The 12,927-nt window shown below is 41.4% G+C and overlaps 1 protein-coding gene across 1 annotated transcript; it reads left to right on the plus strand.

Annotated features, from left to right (window-relative positions):
* Positions 1 to 506: 506 nt before the first annotated feature.
* On the plus strand, positions 507 to 12,046 carry Prrg4 (proline rich Gla (G-carboxyglutamic acid) 4 (transmembrane)). The gene is made up of 3 exons (XM_013019553.1): positions 507 to 555; positions 3,376 to 3,508; positions 11,391 to 12,046. The coding sequence occupies exons 1-3, from the start codon at positions 507 to 509 to the stop codon at positions 11,620 to 11,622; spliced, it is 414 nt and encodes a 137-aa protein (XP_012875007.1). The 3' UTR covers positions 11,623 to 12,046.
* The last annotated feature ends 881 nt before the right edge of the window (positions 12,047 to 12,927 follow it).

A 12,927-nucleotide genomic window follows, 5' to 3' on the forward strand; every position in this document is an offset into this window, starting at 1 on the left:
TTCTTCTTTTTTGTTGTTGTTGGTTGTGGGTGGGGCTTGAACTCAGCGCCTGGGCACTATCCCTGAGCTCTTTTGCACAAGGCTAGTTAGTGTTCTACCACTATGAGTCACAGCTCCACTTCCAGTTTTTGAGTGATTAGTTGGAGATAAGAGTCTTGCTAGAACTTTTCTGCCTGGGCTGACTTAACACTTTGATCCTTAGACCTCAGCCTCCTGAGTAACTAGAATTACAGGCATGAGCCACCAACACCAGGCTGTTCACTAAATGGGAGAGTCCTCACTTAGGAGAGCTGAGAATGAAGTATTCCCTTAAGCAATTAAGCAGACTACAGAGACCAGGGTGAGAAGTAGTGTTTTAATGAGGGTAAGTCACGCCCTTCAGCTTGAATGAACTGGTGTCCCACCTCAGATGTAGGCCAAGAGCTTACCACCCCTCATTTAGGTCACTAGGAACAAATGAAATGATTGTAAATTGCATAAACTTGGAAATTCTATCTTTCTCTTAGATGACATTTTGGCAGGAATATTCAATTAAAGGACCAACCACAAAATCAGGTAAGGCAAGACCTGAAAAACTTGAATGTTTTCCTTGCTCTCAATGTATTGTAATGCATTTTAGTTTTGTATTTGAGTTTGGCTGTTGTTCAACATACATACCTTCTAAACCCAAGGAATATTTCTCAATTATATACTGGGCTATCTGAGGCACAGAAGGTTACCTTCATCTATTTATATACTGAAAAGCAAGTTTGGTGAGATATTAGAGAAATGAGATAATCAACATAAAGCTGTTTTAAACCTCTCAGTTATAAGTCAAGACTTGTAAGACAGAACAAGTAGAACTCTTAGTTTCAAGTTGTGAACTCATTTAACTTTTTCTTTTTTTATCATTACAAATGAATGGAGGGCTGGGATGTAGCTCAGTGGCAAAGCACTTGCCTAGCAAGCGCAACGTCCTGGGTTTGATCCCCAGTACCAAAAAAGAAAAGACAAAAAAATACAGTTAAAAAAAAAACAAATGAATGGAATACTTGTGCTAGGTAAATTAAGATGGTTGGATAGGAGCTGTAGCTGTAGCGCAGTGATAGATTGCAAGACCCTAGGGTCAATCTTCAGCATGGAAAAAAAAGAAGAGAAAATAAAAGGGAGGGAGAGGAAAAAAGAGAGGGAAAGAGAAGGGGATGGGAAGGGAGAGAGAGGAGAAAAAGACAAGGAAGGAAGGAAGGAAAGAAAAAAGGTTGACTAGAATTACATTTTTTCTGTCTTTTGTTAGTACTGGGGTTTGAACTTAGTGATTCTAGGTTTGCTAGGTAGGCACTCTACTACTTGAGTCATGACCCTATTTGTCTTTGCCTTCATTAAGTTTTGAATAAGATCTCATATTTATATATAGACAGATTTGGACCTTGATCCCTCTATTTATACTTTCCACATTGCTGAGATGAGTAGTTCCTGCCACTACACCTAGCTTTGATGAGTTATGCTAACTTTTTGTGCTGATGAGTTTTGAACCTCTACCCTCAAGCTCTCTACCTTCTAGATACCTAGCATTACAGGGAGGACCCACTGAGCCCAGCCCAGAAATTAAACTACTAGTAGGGAAAGGAAAACCCTTTATCTTTATAGCTCACCTGGGCGCTGTCCCTTAGCTCTTCAACTCAAAGCTAGCATTCTACCACTTGAGCCACAGTGCCACTTCCAGCTTTTTCTGCTTATGTGGTGCTGAGGAATCGAACCCAGGGCCTCATGCATGCAAGGCAAGCGCTCTACCACTGAGCCACCTTCCCAGCCCTCTTTTTTTTTTTTTTTGTCAGTTGTGGGGCCTGAACTCTGGGCCTGGGTGCTGTCCCCCAGCTCTTCAGCTGTAGACCAGCACTCTACCACTTGAGCCTCAGCCTCACTCAGGCTTTTTCTGCTTACATGGTGCTGAGGAATCGAACCAAAGGCCTCATGCATGCAAGGCAAGCACTCTACCACTGAGCCACCTTCCCAGCCCTCTTTCTGAGTTTTTTAAACTTCTTTTAAATTTTCTTTTTGTGCTGATACTGGGGTTTGAACTCAGGGCCTGAGTGCTATCACTTAGCTTTTTCACTCAAGACTGGAACTCTAATCTTCTGAGGCATACCTCCACTTCTGCCTTTTTGCTGGTTTCATGGAGATAAGGGTCTCATGTGTTTTTCTGCCCAGATTGGCTTTGAACTATGATTCTTAGATCTGTCTCCTGAGTAGCTAGGAAAGCAGGTGTGAGCCACTGGTATCCAGTCTACTTGTTTTTTTGTTTTTGTTTTTGTTATTTTTTGGTCGGTCGTGGGGCTTGAACTCTGGACCTGAGCACTGTCCCTCAGCTCTTCAGCTCAAGGCTAGCCCTCTACCACTTGAGCTACAGCGCCACTTCCAGTTTTCTTGTGGTTTATTGGAGATAAGAGTCTCACGGACTTTCCTGCCTGGACTGGCTTTGAACCATGATCCTCAGATCTCAGCCTCCTGAGTAGCTAGACTTACAGGCGTGAGTCAGTGGTGCCCGGATTAGATGTTTATTTTTGTTAATTATTCTTTCATTCCTTTTAAGTAAGACCATCCTCACCAAAGGAGACTACCTTGTATAGCTACACCAAATTGTTCCATAAATTGATTTGAGTAGTTAATGCCAAAATGTGTCCAGTTGAGCAAAGAATAGGCTTATTAACTTACTGTTGGATATTATCCACTTCATATGATCTACTTAAATGATTAAGTCTCTTCAAAGTATCATTTACATTGTTTTTCAGGCAGATTCTCTAGCACAGACTTCTCTTTTTCATGGTATTAGCAATTGAATTGAGGGCTTTGCGCTTGTAAGGCAAATGCTCTATACCTTGGGCCATTTTCCTACCCTTTGTTGTTTAAGTTTTTCAAATAGGGTCTTGCAATTTTGCCCAGACTGGACTCAGATATCAACCTTCCTACAATTCCTGAGTAGCTGGAATTGCAGGAATGAGCCACCATGCTCAGCTAGCTGTACTACAGAATTTTTAAAAGTCACTATCAGCCTGGTACTGGTGGATTATGCCTATAATCTTAGCTGCCCAGGAGGCTGAGATCTGAGGATCATGGTTCAAAACTATCCCAGGCAGGGAAGTTCATAAGAAACTTATCTTCAGTTAAGCACCAGAAATCAGAAGTAAAGCTGTAGTTCAAGTAGTAGCATGCCAGCCTTCAGCAAAAAGGGACAGTGCCCTAGCTCTGAGTCCAAGCCTCAGTACTGTTATAAATAAATATATATAATCAATAATTATATACTTCATAATGTGTCAAATTTATTGAAATGGTAGATGATGCATTTTCATTGTTGTGTTTTAGTTATAAAATATATTTATTTTAACTATTTCTTTTAAGATGTTAACAGAGAGAAAATTGATGTTATGGGTCTTCTGACTGGACTAATTGCTGCTGGAGTATTTTTGGTTATTTTTGGATTACTTAGCTACTATTTTTGTATCACCAAGTGTAATAGACAACCAGACTTGTGGTAAGTAAAAGTATTCAGTTCATTTATACTTTCTATATCATTATTTTACAATATATCAAACAAATGGCTGCCTATTATTTAAAAAGGAAATAAACTAGAATATAATCAGGTAAGTTGCAAAAGCAGAGATTTCCCATATAGCCTTGAAGCAGTTTTTTCTACTTTTACTAATTATGCCATTGGCCAGAGGTAGCCCTAGACAAAGATCCTTCTCTCTGGGATCCTAGTGGCTGAAACCACAGGGGCATACCATCATGGCCAACTTAGTGATTAACAGTGTCTCACTAACTTTTTGGGCTTTGAACCATTTTAAAAGATGATTGTACAACTATCCAAGTATAAATGCAATATAATGCAGAACAATAAGAAACAAAAGAGCTGGGCACCAGGGGCTCACACCTGAAATCCAACCTACTCAGGAGGCTGAGATTTGAGGATTACTGTTTGTTTTGTTTTTGTTTTTGTTTTTGGGTCCGGTCGTGGGGCCTGAACTCTGGGCCTGGGCGCTGTCCCTCAGCTCTTCAGCTCAAGGCTAGCACTCTACCACTTGAGCCACAGCACCTCTCCGGCTTTTCTCTTTTTTCTTATGTGGCGCTAAGGAATCGAACCCATGGCCTCAGGCATGCAAGGCAAGCACTCTACCACTGAGCCATCTTCCCAGCCCCCGAGGATCACTGTTTGAAACTACTCTTTTTTGTTGTTGTTGTTGTGGGGCTTGGAGGCCTGGGGATTGTTCCTCAGCTCTCAGCTCAGGGCTATGGCTCTACCACTTGAGCCACAGGACCACTTCTGGTTTTCTGGTGCTTTATTCGAATTAAGAGTCTCATGGACTTTCCTGCCTGGGCTGGCTTTGAACTGCAGTCCTCAAATCACAGCCTCCTGAGTAGCTAGGATTGCAGGCGTGAGCCATCGGCGCCTGGTGAAACCAGACTCTTATCTCCCATTAACCATCAAAAAGCTGAAAACGAAGTTGTGGCTCAAGTGGGTGAACATTGGCCTTGATCAAAAAGACTCTTACTTCTTGAATCACCTCTCTACTTCCAATTGCTTTTTGGTGGTTATTGGAGATAGGAGTTGCAAGACTTTCCTGTCCTGGCTGACCTGCAATAATTTTTTAAAACGTACTTGATAAAAAAAAAAAAAAAAAAAAAAAGCATTGTGCTGCCAAGCACTGACAGCCCACACCTGTAATCCTAGCTATTCAGGAGGCTGAGATCTACGAATTGAGGTTCAAAGGCAGCCCAGGCAGGAAAGTCCAAGAGACTCTTATCTCTAATTAACCACTCAAAAACCACAAGTGGAGCTGTGGCTCAAAGTGGCAGAGTGCTAGCCTTGAGCAGGCAAGCTTGCCCATGGACCAGAAAGAAAAAGTACTGTGCTACCAGTTGCCCATGGCTCATGCCTGTAATCCTAGCTACTCAGGAGGCTCCAAGCTCCAATATAGAGGATCATGGTTCAATGCCAGCCAACTTGGACAGAAAAGTTTGTGAGCCTAGATCCCCAACTAACGAGTAAAATGCTGGACTGGAGTTGTGAGTCAAACAAGAAAGCTGAGCAAAATCATATGGAATCTGCAAAATAAAGAAAGAAAGAAACGAGGAAAGGAAGGCAGGCAGGCAGGCAGGAGAATAAGTACTCAATAAACTTATGGCTATTAATTTGCAAATTAAAATCTTTCTTGAAACTTACATAAGATAGGTTACATCTTCCCATACAGTGTTTATGTTTCTTTAAAAAAAAATAGCCCCGGGGCTGGGAAGGTGGCTGGGTTCGATTCCTCAGCACCACATAAGCAAAAAGAAAAAAGCTGGAAGTTGCACTGTAGCTCAAGTGGTAGAGCGCTAGCCTTGAGCTGAAGAGCTGAGGGACAGCGCCCAGGCCCAGAGTTCAGGCCCCAGGACTGGACCCAAAAAAAAGAAAATAGCCCCATGGGCTGGGAAGGTGGCTTAGTGGTAGAGTGCTTGCCTTGCATTCATGAAGCCCTAGGTTTGATTCCTCAGCACCACATAAGCAGGAAAAGCTGGAAGTGGTGGTATGGCTCAAGTGGAAGAAAACTGGAGCTGAGGGACAGCGCCCAGGCGCAGAGTTCAGACCCCATGATGGACCAAAAAAAAAAAAAAAAAGTCTCATAGTTGGTATAGCATATACATTGTAAATGTAATTCTTACTACTGAATTGTTCTCTTAAAATCTGTATACCTGAAAAGAAAAATTATGCATCTAATATACATAGGTATTAACAAAAAAATTATTGGAATAAAAAGTAAGAGGGCAGCTGAGCATTGTTGGCTTATGTCTGTAATCCTAATTACTTAGGAGGCTAAGATCTGAGGATCATAATTCAAAGCCAGCTCAGGCAAGAAAGTTTATGAGACTTTTATCTCCAATTAGCCACTAGAAAGCAGGAAGTGGAGCTGTGGCTCAACTGGTAGAGTGCTAGTCTTGAGCAAAAAAACAAAGCTCAGGGACAGTGCACAGTCTCAGGATAGGCATACACACACACAAAAAGCAAGAGGGTAAAGCAACAAATGTGAATATGAATTCCCCTGTTGAAGGACAAAAGTTGAAGCTGTGAGAGAAGGTGAGTTCTTTGAGTATAAGGAAAGGACAGAAGGGAACTGTCTTTTGAGATGCTCCACAGTAAGTGTGCAGAACAAGAGGAACTTCCAGCTAGAGGGCAGGGAGAGGGACAAAATAAATTGTTCTCCAATTGTATCCCACACTGGAACTCTTGAAATGCTCACCAAAGCATTGTGTGACCTACAGGAGTGCTCTACAGGGTTTGTCTCTACAAATTCTATAAAAATTTGAGAAAATAAGAAAGTAAGAAAGAGTGTATATTTTTCTTTAAGCTAAGACCTCTACCATTTCCCCCTATTTAACTGATGGGGAATGAGCAAATCTTTTCATTTGGTAGGTCCTTTGATCAAGGTTTTATTTCTTGTGGCTTTCTCTGTAAGCTGGAGAATCATAAAGATTAGTGAGTATAGGGAAAATGTGTCTTTGGAGAATTTCATTGACTTTTTTTTTTTGGGTCCGGTCGTGGGGCCTGAACTCTGGGCCTGGGCGCTGTCCCTCAGCTCTTCAGCTCAAGGCTAGTGCTCTACCACTTGAGTCATAGCACCACTTCCGGCTTTTTTCTTTTTGCTTATGTGGTGTTGGGGAATCGAACCCAGGGCTTCAGGCATGCAAGGCAAGCGCTCTGCCACTGAGCCACCTTCCCAGCCCCTTCATTGACTTTTTATCTTATTGAACTCAGGGCCTCTTGCTTATCAGGCTCTCTACCACTCTATTGAAGTTTCCCCCTTATTTTTGGTGTAAGAATGGTCTAGCTTTATGTCCTGGCTTGTCTAGACTGTACTTCACCTACTTATATTTCCCCAGGTCACTGGGGATGACAGGCTTGTGCCACTGCACCCAGCCATGTACTTCCCCCATAACTGAAATGACAGGCAAACACAACACCATGGCCAGCCATTGGTTGAGATGGAACTTTTGTGCCCAGGCTGGCCTCATAAGTAGCAAGGATTATAGGCTTCAGCTATCAAACTCATCTTTTTTTCCTCCCATTCGCAATGGTTTTCTGAAAAAAGTTCATGTATGTCATTATTTTAATACCTTCACTCCATTGAGAGTACAAGTGGGAGAACAGTTGTCTATTGTTACTGAAGATCCTAGGTTCCATTTACTCTAGGTGATATAACACAGAGATTATCCAATGTCTTCATGCATCATTGTCTCCTCTCTCCGCTGCTTTACCTTATTTGCCTAACTTTCTACATCACTATCTCTCCTTAGCTTTTTCCTGAAACATTCTCAGCTTCTTTCTTGCATAGGAGAAGTAGGATGCTTCCTACTGTGTAGACACAGAGAGGCTAAGTACACAAACCCTTCTTAGGTACTCATGAGGCTGGAGTAGGAGAATGGCTTAGGCCCAGGAGTTCAAAGCCAGCCTGGGCACCAGAACTAGATACTGTGTCAAAAAAAGAAAGGAAAGGCATAAGAAGAAACAGTGAGTCAAGTGTGACATAATTATGGTATGTCCTAGGTTTCTGTTATAGTAAAATTGAATACTGTGGATGGCTTTCATTTTAAAGCTAAGATTAGTTATCCCCTAATATTAGTCTAGTTAACAGATGATTTACTGGCATTTTGACAACCAGTATGTCAACCAGGTCCTCACAGCAACTCCTTTGAGTTTCAGAAGACTATTTCAAGATAAACTTACTGGATATGCTCCTAGTTGAGATTAACTTTCAAATAGTTCCTGAAGTACTCTGCATCATCCACTGTCTCCATAAATTGTTCTATCACAGTTGCTTGTTCTCTGTTTTGCAAGTCTGAAGTGGGAGGAAGGGTGGGAATATTCAGAAAAAGACTGAAAATAAGATCATTGTCAGAAAAATTTGCCTCTGTTTAAAGATGCCAAGAGATGGAAAACAAGATCTTTTCATTTCTTGGTTCCTGGATTTAGCAGAGGAAAACAGGCTTCATCTAATATTGCCATTTTAAAGATATTCATTCATACATACTTTCTTATTTCAATCCTATAGGATGCATGCTGTACAAGGAAACACTACAGAAATATTTAATGAACAATGTAATTATTACGCTGCTCCTGTTATTCAGTTTTGAAAATTAACATGGAAAGAATTATTTGTTCAAATGAAGTATCTTGTCTGTCCTGTTCCCTGTAAGCAAACACTTAAGCTAACAAAGTATGGCAAGGAACTAACCTACCGTGAATACACTCCCAACTTTCTGACAGAGGAAGAATTGTGTTAAGCCCTCTAAGTAAACTAATATCCTCTCAGTCACCTCACAACTATTGAAGGGTTGATTATCCAGTTCCTAGTTTACACAGACTTTTTTGCTTCTCTTTTCTCTCTGTATTTTTTTCTCTCCTTCCTTTCAGTTCAGATCTGATAATTACTTCCGTGGGAAAAAAGGTATTTTCAGAGGCAAATTGGCTGATTCAGTTTTTAAAAAGTTTGCAGTACTTAGGGTCTTAAACTACCAGTTCCTGGGAAAGAATATGGTACACATTAATCAAATTTATTTATTTATTTTGGTCAGTCATGGAGCTTGAACTCTGGGTCTGGGCGCTGTCCCTGAACTCTTCAGCTCAAAGTGAGCGCTCTACCATGTGAGCCGTAGCACCACTTCTAGTTTTCTTGTGGTTTATTGGAGATAAGAGTCTCACAGACTTTACTGCCCTTGGCTGGCTTTGAACCATGACCCTCAGATCTCAGCCTCCTGAGTAGCTAAGATGATAGGTGTGAGCCACCAGCGCCCAGCTTTTTAATTTTTAAATTGTTTTTATTTTTTGTCGGTCATGGGGCTTGAACTCTGCACTGTCCCTGAGCTCTTCAGCTCAAGGCTAGCTCTCTCCTACTTGATCCACAGTGCCACTATCAAATATTACTAATCTTACTTTTAAAACAAAATTATTTAGGGCTTTAAAGTTTACAATAACAAGCCCAGAAGATATGCGGTTATCATATCTTTTTCTCCTTTTTTTTTGGTCAGTCATGGGCACCGTCCCTCAGCTCTTTACCTCAAGGCTAGCGCTCTACCACTTGAGCCATAGCTCCACTTCTGGCTTTTTCTGTTTATGTGGTGCTGAGGAATCGAACCCATGGCCTCATGCATGCAAGGCAAGCACTCTACCACTGAGCCTCCTTCCCAGTCTCTTTCACCTGTCATTGGCTGACTAGTTTTTGTGGAAATAGTAGGAACTACGTGTCCTTCACACAACTTCCTAGTGCTAGGGCCTTGAACATGCTAGGCAAGCACTCTCCCATGGAGTTCTTCATCCCTAGCTGAAATTAAATGACATACATGTATATCACATATGTGTGTGTTCATATATATAATATATATTTATTTCTTTTTTAAGTTGGCTTAGGTTAGTGGAAAGACAAAAAATATATTCTCAGTACAGCAATACAGTGGAAGCCCAGAGAAGGTCTGGAGTTCAAGCTGCTCACAGCAGAGGAGTGTAAAGCTGCTTCACTGAGGAAGACTGGGGAAGGAGGATGAATACAGTCAAAGTATCTTATTTGCATGTGTAAAAATAGAACAATGAAACCTGTTGAAATTGTTTTAAGAAAGGGAAGAAAAGGGAGAGTGATAGAGGGAGTGAAGCTGAATGAGATATTTTATTTACTTGTGTGGAAATGTCACAATGGAGATTTCCCCTTTATGAACTAATATATGCTAATTAAAAAGAGTTGCGTCAGCAAGAACAAAGAGCTATCAAAGAAGAGGAGCGTCTGGTGGCTCCTGCCTGTAATTCTAGCTACTCAGGAGGCTGAGATCTGAGGATAGCAGGTCAAAGCCAGCCCAGGCAGGAACATCCGTGAGGCTCTTATCTCCAATTAACCGCCAGAAAACTGGAAGTGGCACTATGGCTCAAATGGTAGAGCACTAGCCTTGAGTTGAAGAGATCAGGGCAGTGGCCAGGCCCAGAGTTCAAGCCACACAGTGGACAAAAAAAAAAAAAAAAAAGAACAGGAGCTTGGGCTGGAGGTGGCTCTCCCCTGTAGTCCTACCTACTTAGGAGGTACTTAGGAGGCTGAGATCTGAGGATCACAGTTCAAAGCCAAGCCTGAACAGAAAAGTCTGATTTTTTTTTTGGGGGGGGGTCCGGTCATGGGGCCTGAACTCTGGGCCTGGGTGCTGTCCCTCAGCTCTTCAGCTCAAGGCTAGCGCTCTACCACTTGAGCCATAGCACCACTTCCGGCTTTTTTCTTTTTGCTTATGTGGTGCTGAGGAATCGAACCCAGGGCCTCATGCATGCAAGGCACACACTCTACCACTGAGCCGCCTTCCCAGCCCAAGTCTGATAATTTTATCTCTAATTAACCAGCAAAAAGTCAGAAGTGGAGCTGTGGCTCATGTGGTAGAGTATCAGACTTGAGCAAAAAATTAAGGGACAGCACCCGCTCCCAAGCCCTGAGTTCAAGCACCAGTGCCCCAACATACACACACACACACACACACACACACACACACACACACACACACGAAGGCTTTGAAAAGGAGGCTACACACACACACACACACACGAAGGCTTTGAAAAGGAGGCTACACACACACACACACACACACACACACACACACGAAGGCTTTGAAAAGGAGGCTCCACAGTTAGAACATAATTCTTAAAAAAGCAGGCTACCACTATACTTTTGAGAAGCAGGAAATAGGCATGGTGTAAATTCTGTTTGTGAAGGGTTGACCAGGTAGCAGGACTTGAGGAAAGAGCAGTAGGGATGGGTGTCAGCTGTTGTAATTATCTCCATGGCATCTGTTTTCTTGGCTTGGAGTTATGCCAACTTGCAGCAAATCCCGGAATTAATTGATCTCACATCATACTTTGAGAAAATTTTAATTCAGGAGCCAAAGAAAAGGCAGTTTACATATTTCAAGTCTTCGTTATCATGTGCCATACACTGCTAGAGGTATGTAATAGAAACATGATGTTTTATGTTACATAAATCATCTTCCTCTGTTCACAACTATATTGAGGTAGCTACTATTATCCCCATCTAGAGGAGGAGCACCCTGAGTCAGGGAAATTGATTTTGTTCACATAGCCATAGAATGAGACTCAGGTTTCAAACTCACGCCTGGCTTCAAAGCTCTTAGCTTTTCCACTATAGCAAGACTCTTCCAGAGTATATGGGTGAAATAAAATTGTTGTTACACAGCTGGGATGTAGCTTGTAGCTTGGTGGCTGCCAAAAAAGAAAAAAAAGAACTTAAAGCTATTGTTATTTTACTAAGCTGGTGTCAACATTTATTTAGACAGTTGAATTTTGTGATGTCAGCCCCCAAACGCTATCTTTCTTAGACCTAAAATGCTATCTCTCTGTTTAGTTCTTCAGCTATGTATGCAAGAAGCAACCACCACACTCCTTCCATCATTTTCAGAAGACCAGAGGAGGCTGTTTTGTCTCGATCACCATCGTTAGAGGACACAGGATTACCTTCTTATGAACAGGCAGTGGCACTGACCAGAAAACACAATGTCTCACCTCCACCACCATATCCTGGGCCACAGAAAGGATTTAGGGTATTTAAAAAGTCTATGTCGCTCCCATCTCACTAAGCCCACCTCACCATCTTGCTCTAGGAAACACATGTTTTTGAATAGCTTGTTTTCCCTGAACCAAAAGGACAAAAGGTCTGTTTTTAGCTCTTCATTACAGACAGTGAAGAATAAAGGATGAATAAGCACTTGAATGGCATCAGGGATCCATTTGCATCTTGAAGCTGAACTTGATCAGTTGGATAATGATAAGACTTTGACTCCCGATCTTTGAAGATAAAAGAAAAACTACATTTGTGTAATGAGCTTTTGGTTGGTTGGTTTTTGTTTTGTTCTTGGTGCTAAGGATTAAACCCACGACCTTGAGCGACTCCACTATTGAGCTACAGTCACAGCCTCTAAAATATGTATCTTAATGGTTCAAAACCTTTCATGAGGCTGGGAAAATGGCTTAATGGTAGAGTGTTTGCCTAGTATGCATGAAGCTCTGGGTTCTATTCCTCAGTACCACATAAACAGAAAAAGCCAGAAATGGTGCTATGACTCAAGTGGTAGAGTGCTAGCCTTGAGCAAAAGAAGTTCAGGGACAGTGCCCTGAGTCAAGCCCCAGAACTGGAAAAATAAAATAAAACTCAAAACAACCTTCATGACAGCCAGTAATGGTGGCACATGCTTGAAATCTCAGCACTTGGAAGGCTGAGGCAGAAGGATCAAGAATTTAAACTCAGCCTAGGCTATGTAGAGAGAAGAGTTTTTGTTTGTTTTCTTCCTTTTTTTAATAGCAATTTTTTATCGTGATTAAATGATTATAATAAATTTCACAAATTTTACAGTATTGTGAGATAGTCATACTTAGTTAAAGTCACAAACACATTCTAACCTTCATGGGGCAAATTGTCTTTATTGTGGTCTATAAAGTTTATGAGTTCTATGAGCTTTGACAATACAGTTATTTCTTTTCCTTCTTTTTTTAAAAGTTACTTTATTGTTATTATTGAGGTGATGTATGGAGGGATAACAAAAGTCAGGTATTGAGTACATTTCCTTTTAACACATTATCTATCAGCTCTTCCTTCTCTTGCTACCAGTTTTCTTCTGTTTTGTGCTAGAGATCAAACTCAGGGCCCACATTTGCAAGATAGACACTTGAGCCCACAGCCTCCAGCCCTATAAGGTTTGAAGCTAGTTTAAGCTGAATAGCAAGATCCTGTTTCAAAAACAACAAAACAAAAATCTGTTATAAATAGCATAACTGGAACCAGCAAACTGTTTCCTTTGTGCAGATAAAGGTTGTAGATTTCTTGTGTTGAACATTAAAAAGTTAAAGATTTCTAATCATTAGCTTATGTCCAGCCATTACTAATG

This window comes from Dipodomys ordii, unplaced genomic scaffold (assembly GCF_000151885.1).
Source record: "Dipodomys ordii isolate 6190 unplaced genomic scaffold, Dord_2.0 Scaffold46, whole genome shotgun sequence".
NCBI classification, from domain to species: domain Eukaryota; kingdom Metazoa; phylum Chordata; class Mammalia; order Rodentia; family Heteromyidae; genus Dipodomys; species Dipodomys ordii.